We start from the raw sequence: 19,465 nt of genomic DNA, 5'->3' as shown, positions 1-19,465 counted from the left end.
AGAGAAAAGTGAAAGAATGCCAAGGAAGGAATTTGTGTATTCATTTAATTGAGTTACAGCAACTACATTTGTTGTGTAATGTACCTAAGTGAGAGTTCATACTGCCTAAACTAGGGAGATGTGCAACATAGTTCAACTAAAACCTTGAACTCACAATATTAATAATTGATTGCAAGACTTACAGAATATGTCACACTGTGCAGAAAGAATGAAAGAAAAAAAAATCAAACAAACAAATGAAAGAATGAAATGAAACTAGAAGTGGTAAAAACTGTTCAACAAATCTCTTTAAAATCCTGACTAGACTGAACTGTATCCTGAAACAGATCTTCTGACGCTTTGCTCTCAACTTCATAATCAGAAACAATGTCTTCTATACTGAGGGGAAGGCTGCTTGAGAAAATCAAGGTGGGCTTCGATTTGGGAACGAGTACAGGACCGGCCTCATTGTTAAGAATCTGAAGCACCCTCCTCATGTTAGGCCTCTCTAAGCAATCAGGATTCGCGCAGCTCAACCCAACAAGCAGAAGCTTCTTCATTTGTGCCTCATCAAACTCCCTTTTCAACCTAGGGTCAGCAGCTTCAAGGAGCCTTCCTTGAGAATGCAACCTCCAAACCCAATCCACCAAATTAACCACATTCTGATCACCCGTGACTCGTTCTATTGGCTGCCTTCCACAAGCCACTTCAAGCACCACAACACCATAGCTAAAAACATCAGTTTTTTCAGTAGCTTTTCCATACTGCAGATACTCAGGAGCCAAGTACCCCATTGTTCCGGCTGTCAGAGTTGAAACCGGGCTTTTATCATGATCCATAAGCCTAGCTAACCCGAAATCACCCAGCTTTGGGTTAAAATTCCCATCTAACAACACATTACTAGTCTTGATATCTCTATGTATAACCTGCTGCTCACACTCTTGGTGCAAGTATGTCAGAACTGAGGCTAAACCCACCACAACATTGTATCTTTGAGGCCATGGAAGCAGGTTATTGTCGATTTTTGTATCGGGATACAGCAGTTTATCAAGGCTTCCATTAGGCATATAATCATAAACAAGCAACAATTCACCTTTTTCTGCACACCAACCTTGTAATTGAACCAAGTTTTTATGCCTCAAACAAGCAATGATCGATAACTCAGCAAGAAATTCAGCCTTATTTTCATGATTATGCTTTGATCTCTTCACTGCTGCAATAACTCCTGAAGACAGGAAATAAGCCTTGTACACAGTCCCAAACGCGCCGTTTCCAAGAATCCTACTCGAATGAAACCCCTTTGTAGCAAACTTCAGCTCTCTATAACTAAACTCTCTAGGACCAGTTACCATTTCAGCCTTAAAACTCTTCTGTTTCCTGATTTTCACCCATTTCTTGGAGAAAACAAAACCAAGAACAACCAAAACAATGCAGCAGAATACCGGACCAGCGATCACAAGGCCTAATCCAATCCTCTTTCGACGATTCTTTGAGCTCGATTCGAGCCTCGGAGCAGGAGTGATTGTCACAGTACTGTCAGAAACATTATGAGTCCTGAAATGAGGTCTGACAGGCAAAAATCCAAAAGTCTGAAAACCAAAACTTTCAATCAGATGAACTTCAGTACTTCCTTCACTTGATCCGGAAAACCCCAAATACACAAACTCCTTCAAATTCTCCGAAAGATCGATTTCGACATCTAAAACCGGGTTTGTGGGCTTGGTATTCGAATAACTCATGTAAATTTTCACCAATTTTTTCTCATTCTTGTAATCAATCCAAACATTGATCAAATCCCCACTTTTCAGATCAATCCCTTTTGACAGCAAATTGGCAGTTTTAATTGATTGTAAACTATTAACATCCAAACCCACATGATTATCATTCGGATCATTGAAATGAGGATCAAGTTTCGTATCGAACTCGAACCCGATAAACCGATTCTTGGTTAACTCAGAGGAGTTTACAAGACCCAAATACCCACCAGGACTTCCAAGAGTCTGATTATCAGGAGACAGAAAAAAGGCTAACCCATCACCAGAAGATGAAGTAGGATTAACATTACTGATTGAAAAAGAGAATTTTACAGAAAAAGAAGCAGTAATATTAGCTTCAGAATCAAAGAATTGAATTGGGTTATTGTAAATGATTGATCCAGAACTTGTAGTTGGAACTGTAGCATCTCTTGTAAGACCAACAACTCCATCTTTGAGATATGAATCACCCAATAAAGTGAAGTTTCTGGGATTAAACGATGTGAAATGGAAGCTAATTGAAGAAGCAGAGGTTGAGATTGTAAGGAGGAAGAAGATGGTGATTGCGAAGGCAAGGCGAAAAATTGAGGTTCTTGAAGATGAATTCATGGTTATTTGGTATGAAATTCGAAGTGGGTTTTTGGAAATTGGTCAAGAAATGGAAGAATTTGGTTGAATTTTGCGAAAAAAATTGGATTTCTTGGAGAATTTTAGCATTTCAAAGAGATTGAAAAAACAGGGGAAAACAGAGTAGTTGTATTTTTAAGAGAGAGAAAGAGAGAGTGGGAAATAAGGAGGGAGAAAATGGGGTTTAAACCGTTGGAAAATGGGCGCGTGGGTTGTCGGTTACAAAAAATTTACTTATTTTTTTTTTTAATTTTTGGACAAAATTATAAAAAATAAAAAGGTGATATTTGTAGGTGGATTGTATAACGGTTATTTAAGAACTTTTTAGGGTTAATCTTTGTTATTATGAGTGAAAATGACGTTTTAATATGATTGTTAGCACTAGTGTTATTGATAGGTGATGTCATAAGGAGGGTGGGTGGGTCCAAATAATGTAACATAAAATTTTGGAAATTATGAAATTTAACATTAATGATTGAAAATGTCTTGGTTTGACCAAATTAATTAATGGGAGGAGCTTCCATGTTAATTATATCAGCCACTCACTCCACAACGAAGTACTACAATATCAAGTAGGGAATTTGGCATTAGGTAGCAAGTTTTCATAACCCTAAAGTTTTTAAAAATGAAAAGAGTAAAATTTAGGGAATTTAATATGGAGGATAAAATAATATGTAACATGAGAAAAGATATATAGCATGTAATTATAATGTTTTTTTTTTTTTTTTTTTTTTTTTGAAAGCATAATTATAATGTTTTTTTATACTTAAATAAGTTTTAATTCTAACTAATCTCATTTTCATGTAATACAATATTACTTTATGACGACATACAATCCGAAAAAATATAAACTTAAAAAAGTTATTTATGTCACCTTTTTTAACATGTAGAGAATAGATAAGGCCTTATTATTGATCTACTAGGCTTAGCCACACTAGCTGATCATTTAAAAAATTATAAAATCACAACTTTAATCAGATTTATGCAAATCTTTTTATTTGATCTCCATTCTTCTAATTGAGGTATTCATACCAATCTTGGTTCATAATATAGATTAACAACACGGTTCATACGACTTATAATAAGAAGAGAAAAAATACAAGGTTTATGGGGATCATAGTATTAAAGAAAATCCTACCTAATACTTTGTAGTATAAATAAAATCTAAATTGAACAAATCATTAGTACCAAGAAATTCAATTAGGTGACATTTATTATTTAAAACACTTTTATAAAGTCTACAAACCGAGTACTTAAGTTGAACAACAAAATTTCAATACATCACGTGTGCATCAGTTTTTAGTGTTCAATTATCGTTTTTAAGGTTAACTTAAAACTTCTTTTACCCTATTATAGAATTTTGTATCTCTACCAAATTGATCATTGTAAGTGTCTGTAAGTAAGACCTAGAGTATCAAAAACACAGAGAATCTGAGATGCCTTTGGAATTCGAGCTTAATGTAAGAGATTAGCAATATGGAAACATTAAGTAGTCAACAATTTAAATTTCTGACTGTCAAACACGAAGTAAATACTAAAATAAACTTTCAAAATTCTGACAAGGGTAAAAATGTAAAAGGGTCATGTGAGTATCAGAGTATGTGACCCACACTCCACACAGGTTAAAGTCCAAACGTAAGGCCCACCATTTTTCATACACACTACAGTCTACACAGATACAACTAGCCGTTGCAATATGAAAACTTCAAATCCACAAATATGCCTTCTTTTTTTTCCTCAGAAAATCTAGAAACTTGCTCTTTTTTAAACCCTTATACTTAAGGAAAGAGCCAGGCAACTCCCAAAGCAAAGGACATAGATAGATTATAAATGTCCGACGCTAAATCAACAATTACAGGTTGCTAATCTCGATAAAAAATATCACTTTGCATAACCTTGAATTTACATACTGCTAATTTATGCTGTTAGAGAAATTAAATAAATAACACAAGGGCATATTAATTCCTACAACAAAAGGCGATGCACTATTCTTATCCCTCCATCCAAACAATCTTGGATGACTGGCAATATTCACTATTCTAATCCAGCAAGAATATCATGAGTTGCTAATCAGACTGGTGAAAGTTTGACGCCTAAGACCTTAATCAATATCTGAGCTATTGGCTTCCTCTGAAATTCGAAAGCTCCTTCAACTCTTCAAATCTAAAATATTACATACGCCAGTGGACTCTGGCAATCATTCCTAACTTAGAATTAAGCTACTAAGATACTAAGGGTTGTTAAAAAAAATTACCAGTGTAAAATATCAGAAATATATACAGCTTTTATCCAAGAGTCTCTTAATGCATTTATGACTGTGAGAAGTCTTCTTTCAGCTGACGAGTGGAGGTAGTGGTGTATATTGCCCCTTCAAAAATCTGCTGAACCACACAAGTGGTTAAGTATAACTGAGAGGAACGATAAAAAGCCTACTAACAGATTTCTATAGCAGAAAGGGAAAACAGCATATTGTTGTAACAAGATTAAGTGATGAGTAAAGATAACTATATCAAACATCTAAAAATTGACTAGATTATATGTATGCCCAAACTCCAATCAACAATTTACAGTAAAAAAGGGTGTAAAAATAAAACTACATTGGGCCAAGTACCAGAGATTCAAGTATTGCTAATTTGCTACTCATTGAAGTTGTGGCTAATATAAGGAAAGACCTCTGTGGTCTAGAGTTATAATATTTGAATAAGGGTTAATTGATCAGGAATATTAACAGGGAAAGAAGGCCAGAGCGGAGAAGGGGGATTTACCTGCTCGCAAACCAAAATCAACTCTCTGCCAACTCAGTTCTCCCTTCTATTTCTGTGGTAATCTTCTGGGCATAAGAACTGGGAGAGGAAAATAGAACTTATTTGGTGTGTGATATAGTTCAGTTTAATTAAGTATATCACTAATTAGGCACATAAAGAACTTTACCTTCTTCCAAGCTACAAAAACATCCAGGAGGAAAAATCACATCTGGATCTACGTGTTGCAAAGATGATATGGCCAATGATACGCAGCTTTTACTGAAGATAACAAGCAACAGATCAAGATTCAGAATGGAAGCTGATTTGACTACTGATCATATCATGAAAACATGATAGGAGATGTGTGAAATGTAACAACTACCATAGCAACAAACCAAAACCCAACCTGCAGCAGATTAACCAGATAACTCCCCAAACATTGATATTACCTCTACCATTAAGAAAGAGGAATAAAAAAGCTTACAATAAAGAGAACCAACTTCAAGGAACTTAATTGAGATACAAACCTGGCCCATGCAGGCACAAACTTCTTGTTTTGTATTCTATCCACTTCGTCCTCTTCATCATCTGAGCACTGGTATGGTGATATATCATATGACTGTGGCACACTGGTTCTATGTGTTGGCTTATCACAATCAACATTAGGTGTTGAACTTTCAACCACGTCAACGGCACTTACCTGTAAAGACCATTACAGCTTATAAAAAGGGAGATTCACCACAAACCAAGCTGTCTAAAAGGTAGATGAGCCATATATATCTATTCATATAAGCCCAAAAAATTATGCTACTTGGAACCTAATGCTGTATGCATCCCCCCTGTCCCCCACTCTTTCTACTACATTACATAAAACCATTTAAAACAGTTCATAGTGCAACAGAAAAATGATTTAACCTTTCCAACGGCAGAAGATCCCGTTGACATCTTGTGATCAATTAAGGTTGAAAGTACACCATCAGTTTCTCTTATATCACTCCCAACAATGACCAATTTATTCACTGCCTTCTCTGAATCTTCTCCTTCATATCGTTTGTCAAGTTGTTCTTCCGTTTTCTCATTAAAGTCCTTTCTCTGATGAGCTCTTCCTTCCTATAATGATCACAATATTTATGCCAACAATGACAGATTGACAGATGAATAATGCTTGAGACTATACAAGGACAAGGCCAAACCTCTGGTGCACATCTTGAATCCTCCTTCCAAGCTTGAAGTTTATCCTCTGCTTGCTTGTGTTGTAACCGTGCTTCTTCAATACGCTGTTTTTTCCTTTCCTTTTCTTTCTTTTCTTCTTCTTCTCTCTGTCTTTTCTTAGCTGCATTTTCAGCCTCCCTTTTCTTTCTTTGTTCCTCTTTAAGTTTTCTTTTTAGTTCCATTTCCTTCATATTTTTTTGCTCCACTCGTGCTCGTTCAAGCTTCATCGCCTCTTTCTTCTGATTGCGTTCATTTTCTCTTATTTCAGCAGCACGTTTGGCAGCTTCAGCAGCTTGAAGAGCCTTAACTTTTACATCTCTCTTTTCTGCACATCAATACAAAGAGATCAATGTATCAGCATTAAAAATAGCAAATAGCCTATGTCAGAATGTTTAACAATTCAATATACTCATTAGAATTTAGATCCCTAGAGCATATGAATGAACTAAGCATAACAGAATGCTTCATAATAGCACCAAACTGAAAAGAAAACACTTTCAGAAGGATAATGGGGTAAATACTTTCAATACAATCAGTTGTAAGATAAAAGATAAAAGACCAGATGTAAGATAAAAGACCAAAACCAATCACCTCTCTAGTAAATACTTTTAGAAGGATAATGGGGTAAATACTTTGGCACTAACATATGGACAAGAAGTTCCAACTTCTAAGCCATTAAAAAGGATTAAGACGATGAAAAGGACACGGATGGATGTATTACCAGGTACAATAGTAGCTGCTTGTTTTTGTTGAACAAGTGGCACAAAGGATTTTATGTTAGAGACAATATTATTGCGCTTCTGTTCCTTCTCTGACAAACTTTGTCCTCTGCTTCTTAAACTCGATTTTCCTGATAATTTTGGTTTGCTGAACCTGCTACTGTGTGGTTTTGAGTGCTTCTTGCTGCTGTAAGCACCAACTGAAAAACCATTGTTCTCCTTCCCAAACCTTGTCTGCATGCTTCTTTTCTGACCCATGCTACTTTTCTTGCTATCATTATGTGTTTCGAAAGTGTCGATTTCTGTGCTACCAGATACTTGACTACATCTTTTGTCTGCATCATCTGGAGCCAGAAAGCTTTCATTCTGCAAAGCTATATCACAAGATGAGTCCTTGTACACACCACTTCTTGTCCTTGAATCAGTTCTCTTGACATCTGTGCTCACAGATTCTAAACAATCTCTCTCATCCGCATGATCTGGAGCCAGTGAACTAGTAGACTGCAACGTAACATCAAGAGGTGGTTCAATGTTGGTGCTATTTTTCATAGTTGATGTGTTCTTTTCCACACCAGTGTTAACAGCATCATTCACTTCTTCCTCACCACTTTCAGGATCCTCCTGAATGGGGAAGCAAGTAAGCTCCAGATTACTGCTACCTAGCTTATCTGAACTAGCAGATTTTGATGTAGCGCCTTCAAAGCCCTTCCCAACTGGTGACAGAAAAGGTTTCTTGATTTCCCATCCATATTGCCTACCAGGAAAAGAAAAGAGATCGGAATGAGACTTCCCAAGAAAAGCACTTCCACTGGGCAGCAGATTACTTGGTAGGTCAATGTTCTCTAGCAGCCCATTAGGTACTGAAGAGTATATACCTGGTGCTAAGTACATTTTGCATCCACTAGGAAAGGGAGACACAGGGGTGCCAAAAGTAGCAGATTTGCAAATTATCTCAGACAAGCTGTTCCTATCCACTATGTTATCCAGAATGGGAGCTTCTTCATGGGTAAATTTCTCTCTGTAACTTTGTGCATCAACTGTGTTCTCACCTATAACAAAACGATCAAACTCCGGTATAGTTTGATCGACTTCAGTCACTTTCATAAACTCCGGTATAGTTTGATCCACTTCAGTCACTTTCATAAACTCCGGTATAGTTTGATCCACTTCAGCCACATTCATACATTCCATTAGAGGAGAACCAATAGATAACTTAAATTCATGCACTTTGTGATGAGAGTTTCTATGATCCACAGCCATTTTCGTATCCATCAACTTCACTATAGTGTCACTATCAACTAGATTTTGATCATTCACCAAACCACCAGACACCCTTCCACTGCAAGTTTCAGCACTTGATGCATTTGTTTTCACTTTTCCATCCCAAGTCAAATCAGATGGCTGTGCAATAATACTTTGATTCACATTTGAAGCATCAGATTTTGAAAGTTTTTGGTGATCATGTGTGTAGGACGGATCAATTCTTCCTAAGCTAGCTTTATCCTGCCAGATGAAACACTAAGAGATTAATCTCATGGCAAGGTAAAATAACGTTAGACAAAATGTCAACTCTATTCTATTGTAGGGATAGAGGTATTTACTACATACTCCATTATAAAAAAAATTATCCCTCTTAAGTACCTGAACTTTTTCATCTTATTTAATGCTTGAAACATCAATGCATCACTTTAGAATTCCAGTGCAACAGTATTTGTTAAGTGTAAAAATCAATACAATAACTATCCACTTTATAAGTGTACATACTTGTGAGAAATATATTTTGGGATGGGTGTATTTCATACAAACAGAATCAGGGTAAAAAAAAAAATAATAATAATAACGCATGGAACATGCTTCATGTCAAACATGTTGTGATGAAGTACTATCTCATATTAGAAGGTTAACAATAGATAGCATGAGTGAAGCAGTACCTTTCCACACCCCACCTGAGGAGTCAACACTTGTTCTGTGCTCGATAAAGAAGGGACACTCTGATCAGTCACCTTGATAAGGAAAGCACAATCTGATAAAGCAGTGCCTGAATTATGAGAAATTGATGGTTCCTGAGGCATAGGACAGATGTTTTCTTTCTCACCCCAAGCAGATATACTTTCACTGATAGCATTGTAGGAACTTGTCCTAAAAGTTGGGCTGGAAGATTTGTTGGGGTTCTGATATTCGATTTTCCTCCGCTTATAACATGGCCAAGAATTATCCATGTCATCTCTACAACTGAAGTTAGGAAGCATGTTTACTTCAGCTCCAAGCTCAAATAGTTTAGAGCCACCAACCTGCTTCTCATGGCTTGAGGAGAAAGCTCGTACAGCTGCAATATTAGAAAGGCTCCCTGATTTCACCATCTCTACAGTAGGAGCAACATCAGTCACTGGTTTCAATGATCCAACTGGGGTTCTGCCAGGACTTGGCTGAGCAACTTCTTCAGCATCGGTGTCAAAAGAAGATTGTAACACATCTACACAATGTGGCAAGATCAAGGTCTGTCCGGGTGTTTTGTCACTTTTAGAATTAACTTGATGTGCAATTTCACTATCTAGAACCCCATGGGCTTCGTACTCTAATGACTCAAGACATGCTCCAGAAGAAGATTCACCGGGATAAGTGCTAGAATTCTCAATTGTGTGAGCTCTGGTTCTCTCTTCTAATATGTCCTGAGACTCCTGACTAACAGAATCTGACAAATTGCTGGGGATGTCGCCTAAATTGCCTTCTTCAACTTCATCAAAATCAAGTTGCTTGGGTTTTACAGACATCTCCCCAGACATGCTTCTCCAAAACCTTGTTTCTTTTTCTTCTGTTTCATTATTTTTAGAGCTTGTAATTTCACCACTGCAAGGCTTGTTGCTGTTTCCAATGGAAGTTTCCACCTGCTGTGTCAGGCCACTCTTGGATCTAGTTATTCGACCAACACAAACATCAACATTCTTTATATTAAGAGGGTGAGCTCCATCACAGGTTTGTTGGGAACTGCTTCTGGATCTTGTAATCCTACCACCATAAACAATGTTGTGTTCTTCGATCTTCTGATTGTCTCCCAATTCTACCTCCTTAGCCCCATAATCTGTTGAATTAGAAAAAGAACCATCTAATTGTTGGCAACTGCCTTTGGATCTAGTAATCCTATTGCCATAAATGTTGCTGCATTCTTCAATCTTCTGATTGTCTTCCAATTCTACTTCCTTTGCCTCGCTTACTGCTGAATGTGTAAAGGGACCATATAAGGCATTATCACTTTTCTCCTTGTGTGTAGAATTTCCAGTTACTGCTTCTTCTTTGGAGCAAATAAGAGGATCAAATCCTGTAGCTTGTGCCAAAAAGCCACCACAAGCATCAACACTACCCTCTTTGTTTGAGCAATTTCCAATTGCTACTTTTTCATTGGAGCAAATTTCAGTTGGTGATGCAGAAGGCTCCTCCAATTCAAGAGATCTCTTCAAATCAAATTGTTCATCATATCTACAAATTTTTCCATCATGAAAAGAACCAACATCATTCTCCATCCCTAAACGGCTTTTAGTACTTGCTTTTGCACTATTCCGAAGCTCCAGTGCCTTTTGACGGGACTTGGATCTCTGTATTCTTGCAAGAGATTGCTCAGGTTTACATACATTTGATAATCTCGTATCAATCTGATCGTCAGGAGACATAGGGACATAACTGAATGTGTCCATACCATCATCAACATGAGATTGAGGAACAATGTCAGCTGTATCTTCAGTATCATCAACATGACACGGAGGAACAATGCCGGCCCTATCTTCAGTGCCATCAACATGACAAGGAGGAACAGTGTCAGCCATATCTTCAGCACCATCAACATGACTCTGAGGAACAATGCCATACATGACTTCAGTGCCATCAACATGATGTGGAGGAGCAACACTATCTTCATCAAATCCATTGCTAGAGGCACATTTTCCAGCACAAGTTTCATCTGGTATACCACTATTTGCTTCTGCTACAACTGGCTGGTCATATAAAAATCTAGGACCACTGGTATAAGACGCAAAAGGTCCCTGTCTTGGAAGCAACAGTCCTGAAATAAGCTCTTCCTTGTTCAATGCTGAAAAATAATTAAGCAAAGTAAGATAAACAACCAAAAGTTCTTCATTTAGAAAGCAATTGATCTAATTAGAACCCGATCTTCCAATAACAATAATAACACATCTGCTACAATTTCATTCTTCAATAAAAAAATTTCAAACTTCAATTATCACGATAGAAGTGTAGAACACAAGTTGTTCTATGAGAGCAATCATACACCATTACGGAACAATTTTTCCACTTCAATTTAGGTTATCAATTTCACCAAAACTTCTCAAAACAAGTGAAAAGTGCTTCTAAATGATTTTGTAAGTCAATTATAACGAAAAGTCCGAAACTGTTATAACACTTATAAGGAGCTTACATATTTGCATTTGGTAACTAAACATCAGATTTTGATTCAAACTAACCTGATACATACTCCGCAAAATCAACTACATAATGTGAATTGCTTTTCTTGATGCAGGTTAATTTGCATAAACACAAACATAAAACCAGGAAACATTCAAAATGGAGCTCAGTTATCCTCTAGAATTAAGTTGTACTATAGAGCTACAAAAATAGTTTTCTAGTGTAGTCGGTTACCTTTAATTACTTGAATCCGAAGCTTAATTTTATTTCCTAATTCAAACGGGAACTAAATTAATAAGCTAGTTTTTGGTTTATAAATATGAATTAAAATAAACCATTGCTAATGATTTTTTTTTTTTTTTGAGGAAAACCATTGTTAATGATTTGTTTAAGAACCATCTACAAACTTTAGTATATATTTGGAACAGATTAAAGTGTTAAGCTAATAAAAAAGACTGGTGCTAATTAGGTTTTGAGATCGATATTATATATTATCATTAGTATATGAAAACTCTACTCATATCTCTAATTCCCATGCAATTGTATAAAACCATAAAACCGGAGATTCGAGAAAGAATTTATGTATTCTTATAACTCATATCAATCACACCCGAAACTAGCCTTGAAGTGAAAACGACTAAAGAACATTCAAAATGACACCTTTTACTGATGTAGTGCTATTTCTCTGCTTAACAGTCGCATTGACTACAAATTCCTAGCTAATTACTCATAAATCTATCTACATTTCCAATTTCCTATTCAAACTTACTAAAACAGGCGATTCAATAAACTGAAGAAATGGCGACAAAGTGATGCCAATTGAACAATCAATCAAAACCTAATTAATCAGCAACAAATGCAACATCAAAGCTAGAACCATACAATTAACACAATTTCATTAAAATTGCTAAAGAATAAATAAATTTCAAGCCCTAATTTATGAACTACACTTCCGGCAAACCATAAACCCCCAAATTTTGAGCATAAAACCTCAAAATTACGGAAAAAAAAAAAAAAAAAAAACCATAAAATTCGCCAAAAATAGAGGAAAAAAATGAAATACCAGTGAGATCTGAAGTTGAAGATTGATTATCGGAATTGAGGAGCCAAGAAGGAGGAGGAATGCCTTGAATTAAGAGCTTGGAAAGAAGATGTTGGTCATAGAGTTGCTTCTGGTGGTTCAATTTGTCGATAATCTGCCTCTTTCGGTCGAAAATTTGCACGAACAGCTTCTCAATCGTCGACATTTTAGGGTTTATTCAGTGAAATTCCATGAATTTGGGGGAAATTTTTTGAATGTTTAGGGCTCAATTCGTTGGTGTGGAGGAGAGAGAAAGTGAAGGATAGAAGCGCGGACAAGGATTTCAAATTTTTTACGGAGCATCAACAAATGGTGGACTTATTTTTTTATCATTACAACATTATCGGTAAATTTGATGAATAAAAATTTACTTCGTAATTTACTAGAGTACTCCGTAGTAGATTTCTTTTATTTTACAAAAAAAAAATTACATTTTTGTGATTTTTTTCTAATATAATAAAATTGATGTTTAAAGTTGATAAAACAAAAACAAAAAAGTTTGTAAGAAGTATTTATTTATTGAGTATGAAACTCATACGGAGTACAAAGTAAGTCTAACATATACGACTAATACGTGTACTTGTGTGTATTGAATCAAATATTCTTGTTTTTGTGTTTTTAGTCGTTGCACGACTTAACAGTCACTACAGTGTCTAAAGTAATAGTGTATGCCCTATTCTACTATCGTTTAAACTTACTCTGTATTACAGAGCACTTTTATTGATTTCGAATATTGGTCAAAATTGATTACGTATATATTTTACAACAAGTGTAATTCAATTTATTTTAACAATTTAATAATAAAAATCAAAATTGTCAAAATTTATGTTCTTGTTAGATATATCTATGTTTTAAGGCCTTTTTCCAAGTACGTACAGCAAAAAATTAAGAACAAAAGAAGTACTTTGTATTTATCTAAATTGAAAATTTTGCTATTTCTGGGGGCCAACTGCCTCGTGTTCTACGAGTCCCCGCAAACAGCACCTCTCCCCTTGCGTTCCTTGCCACAGCACCAAGGCCAATCCACCCTTCGTCTCGCAGACTAGCATCATACCTTTGGGCTTCTCTTCCTTCGCATACCAAAAGCACCATAGATCTTAGCCAAGTACTTTACGCAATCATTTTATTTTTATTTATTTTATGCATTTTAGCTAGAGAACCTCAATGTATGAATTCAAATACACATAAAACACAACAGTATAAATCAAATTGAACTCAATTCAAAGGAATTAAAATTCCAAACAATCAAATTCATTACAATGTTTAATATAAGGTTTGTAAATGATCACTTCATCACTTGAAGCTCATCAATTGACTCAACATTTTGAGTACTATTAGGAGCCAGAAGACCATCAAATACATCATTATACTCTAATAGTACATTATTAGCATTATAATTATAATGAGAACTCTCAAGAACACCAAAGCTCATCATAGAATTATTAGTTGTACTAGCATAGCCCTGATCAACATTTTCGCCGGCTCCACCACCACCAATGTCCACTCCATAGCCATGGTCAGCATTTCCTCCGCGGCCACCATCAATGACGGCCATAGGATTGATTGTACTATCATACCCCTGGCCAGTATAACCACCAAAGTTATTGTTATAACTCCCAACAAAGTTCGTCATCATAGGATTGATTGTACTATCATAACCTTGCCCAGTATATTCACTGCGGCGACCACCACCAATTCCGGTTACTCCATACCAATGACCATCATATTCATTACAACCACCACCAATGCTGTTGCAAGAACTCCCAGCATCAAAGTTCATCATAGTACTATTAAATGTACTACCAAAGCTAGAACTCCCAGCATCAAAGTTCATCATAGTACTATTAAATGTACTACCAAAGCTAGAACTCCCAGCATCAAAGTTCGTCATAGTACTATTAACAGTCTTACCAAAGCTAGAACTCCCAGCATCAAAGTTCGTCATAGTACTATTAACAGTACTACCATAGCTAGAACTCCCAGCATCAAAGTTTGTCATAGTACTATTAACAGTACTACCAAAGCTAGAACTCCCAACATCAAATTTCGTCATAGTACTATTAAATGTACTACCAAAACTCTCAGCATCAAAGTTCATCATAGTACTATTAACAGTACTACCACACCTAGAACTCCCAGCATCAAAGTTTGTCGTAGTACTATTAACAGTACTACCAAAGCTAGAACTCCCGGCATCAAAGTTCGGCATAGTACTATTAAATGTACTACCAAAGCTAGAACTCCCAGCATCAAAGTTCGGCATAATACTATTAAATGTACTACCAAAGCTAGAACTCCCAGCATCAAAGTTCGGCATAGTACTATTAAATGTACTACCAAAGCTAGAACTCCCAGCATCAAAGTTCGTCATAGTACTATTAACAGTACCGGCATCATGAGGGTAAAAATAGGGATCCGCCATGACAGGGGGCGGGACCATACCGGCATCGGGCCTAAGCAACCTCAATCGTAGGACCTGGATAAAGTCGTCCTTACCCTCGGCCTCACGGTACCTATAAAGGTAAGTCGAGAGGAGATCCGCATACGATTCAAACCTTTTCTTAAACATGGCTGCTACTATGTCATCAGCCGTGAGCACCTTACGTTGTTCCTCCGAACGTATCTTGTTGGCCTCTTCTGTTATATGATTGATGAACTTGGAGATACACTCTTGAATGGTTTCTTTGGCCTCGTCACATATATTGGCAGATGCGGGTAGGATTTGTCTCATCACACGGATTATATTGGAGATAGGTATGTGTTGATCTTGTTCACGACGGCGGCGTGGAGCTGCTGCGTTTGTCAATGATGACGGATGAAGCGGAGGGCGGCCTAATCTTGACCTAGGAGGAGGAGGAGGAGGAGGGTTGCTCCCATTAGGTGGTGATGGTATGTTACTTCCTGTGGTGGTTGAAAACATAAAAGAAATTATTAATTAATAATCATAAAATTAAAAAAACATAATCTATCCATGTATATAAAATTATAAACTACAACTACGAGTAGCTAAGTACCATTACTAGTGGTACGTATGTATCTTGGTTTAGTGTTAAAGAGTTAGATGTCGCGTACAATTAATAAGTTACAAACTAAGTGAATTCCGCATTTAAAATTTGAATTTTTTTTTTAAGAAATTAATTATTCTGTTATAAGTGTTATGTCACATGCATCTCATTCTTTATTAATTACTCTTTACTTTGGATTTATTCTATTAGTTACACACTCCCTCCCCTCTTTTATAATGTAATGCCATATTTGGACTTGATAGCCATGCAATATGTTGCTTAATCTACATACATTCAATGTTGGACACAAAATGAAGCAAAGAAAGGAATCTAGAGAAATAGAATTGAACGAGGTATAACTGATTTTAACAACTAATCAACGACAAGAAGGTGCAATAATTTAAATGCTTAATTTCGATAATTATAAGCATTGATATTTAATATCTCCCGACAAATTATGCTAAGATTATTTTAAATTAAGAAAGATTCGTGTAACCAAAATTTTATGTATGATTTACCATGCAAATTGTTTAAAATGGAATTGTGAATAAGGTGTCTTATTGGTTGTTTAATTTTAGGGTGAGTTATAAGATTTGTAGAGTAAATGAAAAGACTATAATAAGAGACCAGTAGGATTTTTTTTCACAAGCAAATATGTGACATCAACTCTATTTTATTTGTTTCAAAATAATGAAAAAAAAACCCCACAAAAATCATTTACACAATCTACCAACAAATCCGAACCCTCAAAAATAAATAATTAAATAAACAGAAATAACGTACACTCGGATGAATCCAAAACTATAGAGATACTCCGAATAATTTTAAGTTATAACCTTAACTTCAAATCTTTGAAATTAAAATTCTGTCACACTAGGTGCACTTGTCACAATCCGAGTGTTCATCGCGCTCGTGCATCAGTATGTGCAAATGTATACGATTGGATGCTTGTTAGACATCATGAAATATCATTTTGACATAGTAAAAATTGTTACTATCAAATTAAAGCAAGAAAAGCAAACAACAAAAAACATGCACATATATAAGATCGAAACAAAAAAAGAAATCAAATTTAATGAACTAATTATTTAATAACTTTAAACTTAATAATAACTTTAAACTTTGTTACCAGTTGCAAGTTTTGATACTCTAGACTTGTTTTTCATGGATGATGTGAGGTTATTCTTGTTGCTTGAGTTTCCTTCTTCCATAGCTTTTTTCTTCTCTAATTTTTTTTTTTTTTTATCTATTTTTGGTGTGAATGAAATAGTTGTTAGAGGGGGAGTATTTATGGAGTGTGTTTGTGTTAAGGAAACACGAAATCTGGCAGCTACACTATTTGGCCGTTTCTTAAAAGGGCGGAATGGGGATTATTCTTGTGATATGTGCTCATCTTTTACATATGAGCCTAAACAATATCATGCACTTAAAAAAAAACGTCTTAAGAAATAGAGAAATTGAAAGGGTCAATAATAAGGGTTTGTTCACATTAACTGAACTGAGATGAACTAAACTGATTGGAGCTGAAATGAACTGAATATTTTATGAGAGAGAAAATTAGGAGCTGAGCTGAACTGAACTGAACTGATTGGAGCTGAACTAAACTAAACTGAACTGATTGGAGCTGAACTGAACTGAACTGAATTGATTGGAGCTGAACTGACCTAAACTGAACTGAAATTAAGAAAATGTGAACAGGTCCTAAGTAATGTATTAATAAACGGAGGAATTGAAATATGTGTATTAAAAGGTTGGCTAATTATTTCTTTCATCTAAAACAATATAAATTTAATAATTACTTCGTATTATACACGGAGTATTATTGAATGAATTGAAGCTAATACGAAGTATATATTGAATGTATGAAAACCAGACTATTATTTTTCTATAAATGTTATAAGTTCTTCCTGTTTACCTATTAAAGTAATGAGAACTCTAATAATTAAATCTTAAAAATAATTTATATTATTCTGGTTTTATTAACAAATTTTTCTTGAGATTTTATTAAAAAATTCATCCATTAATTTAACGTGCAATAGAGTGTTATCAAGGCTCTATTTTTTTTGAAGAAAAAGGGATAAATTTAATTAGGTAGCAGGAATAAAGTGTTGTGGCATCCCTTGGGATAGCCCAAAAATTACATCACAGTCGTTTCTATTAATAGTCATATTTGCAATGTCAGTAGCTAGATAACTATTACAAAAGTCTGGTGCTGATTGCAGCCAGCAAACTTGGTTCATGACATGTAAATTTTTCCTTGCTTCCTTTGCCATGACATCTGCTACCTGGTTCTTTCCCCTTTCTCCATAGAGCAATCCGACTTCATTTAGCTGCTGGAGGTGCTGCCTGCAATCATTTAATCAAGGCTCTATTTCCTGTCTTGATAATACTAAACAGTAATCCATATGAGGGGATATATTCATATACGGAGTATATAGTATTATCAAGGCTCTATCTCCTGTCTTATTTTCACGAGTTTTAAATTTACCAAGTTCAATAGTGACATTAACTAATAAGAGTTACCAAGTTCAATTCACAAATATAACAGGTTTTTATAAATAATACTCCGTATAATATTCAAGGCCAGGCCAATAAGTTTAGGCCATGTAAATAATAATTTTAGATATGCATCCCTTGTTATATATGAGAGATAACTAACATGTCGATGATGCCAATAAATAATAAATACTACGTATGTGAAATGCAAAAGCTAGGTTAAAACGAACGTCCAAGTTTTTAGAAAAGGATGAATTGAAGTATTTTATAAAATGTAATAGCATTGATAGTATTTAATTAATCGTATTATTCTTTCTTTAAAATATTGAGAAGATTATATTATAAACTAAAAATGAATAGGTTAATTCTAATATATTTATTTCAAGATTAAAAGCTTGATTTTATATATGATGATTATATTTTGCTAAATAAAAGTAATGAGAACTCTCGTAATTTAATCTTAATATGCATTTTGCCGGTTACTAATTAGGTATAGAATGATCTAGTAGTTATGAGTTCGTTAGTGATGAATTGAAATAATTTGGATTTTCTATAAACTTTCGCATCTTAATTTGACTTGCAAGATAAGAAACTAGAAAGTTAACTAAAAGTAAGACTATAGCTAAGAGACGTGTCATTTACGAGATCAGTATGACCTAGATTTAATTTAACGTGTGTAACGGTAAAATATGAGGCCCACGTGAGGAAATAGAAACTTGGTCATACTTTTTTTTTCATGAGAAAATTGTTGAACATTTATTTAAGTATATGCTAATTTAATTATAAAACCCTAGCCACCACCATATCTAGCTCCTCAATCTCTCTTCCTTTTTCACTAGGGTTCATCAAAATTAGTGTTTAATAGGAAAATAAATAGTCAAAATTCTTCGAAAATTTGATTATCTTTTACCTTTCCTCTTTTATATATCTTTTAATATTTTTGTTATTAGTTACAATTTTTTTTTTTTAAAAAAAAAAGTGTAGTGAGTGCCACTATGGTAATTTATTTTGTTCAAGTTTGATATTTTGAGTTTAGTGTTATACTACCTCCGTTAATTATTATGTACAAGTTTTGGATATTATTTGTGAGATATAAGAAACTCCAAAGTTGCACGTACATAATAATCCCTTTGTTATTATTAAACTTTAATATTTTTTATTATGATCCTTTGTTTTTGTAAAATAAACATATTACCTTAACTCTTACAATATTTATATTCGCTTCACCTTATTTTTGTTAAATTGAAATTACTTTTACTGAAATGAAGTTATTTTTGCTGAACATAAAATATTTTTAATGAATTGAAATTAATTTACTTAAGTAGTAAAATTATTTTTACTGAGCTTATATTATTTTTTTTTACATATTCTCTATTATAATTCTTCTTTATAGGTATGCTGATTTTAATTTACTGAACTTAATTTATTTTTATTG

General features: G+C 34.8%; 1 protein-coding gene and 1 pseudogene across 1 annotated transcript; both read right to left on the bottom strand.

The window, feature by feature from the left end:
- Positions 1-209: 209 nt before the first annotated feature.
- On the bottom strand, positions 210-2,379 carry LOC145627469 (putative L-type lectin-domain containing receptor kinase S.7 pseudogene; annotated as a pseudogene).
- A 1,598-nt stretch (positions 2,380-3,977) lies between these two features.
- LOC145628322 (uncharacterized) lies at positions 3,978-12,810 on the bottom strand. Its single transcript, XM_081680605.1, has 9 exons — positions 12,512-12,810; positions 8,967-11,116; positions 7,038-8,538; positions 6,298-6,641; positions 6,020-6,214; positions 5,632-5,804; positions 5,292-5,383; positions 5,126-5,203; positions 3,978-4,738 (listed from the first exon to the last, which is right to left on the bottom strand). The coding sequence occupies exons 1-8, from the start codon at positions 12,693-12,695 to the stop codon at positions 5,172-5,174; spliced, it is 4,671 nt and encodes a 1,556-aa protein (XP_081536731.1). The 5' UTR covers positions 12,696-12,810; the 3' UTR covers positions 3,978-4,738; positions 5,126-5,171.
- Between the last annotated feature and the right edge of the window lie 6,655 nt (positions 12,811-19,465).

The sequence above is a fragment of the Chenopodium album genome, chromosome 4 (genome assembly GCF_948465745.1).
Source record: "Chenopodium album chromosome 4, dcCheAlbu1.1, whole genome shotgun sequence".
Classification (NCBI taxonomy): domain Eukaryota; kingdom Viridiplantae; phylum Streptophyta; class Magnoliopsida; order Caryophyllales; family Amaranthaceae; genus Chenopodium; species Chenopodium album.
This window is presented reverse-complemented; position numbering and strand designations above follow the sequence as displayed.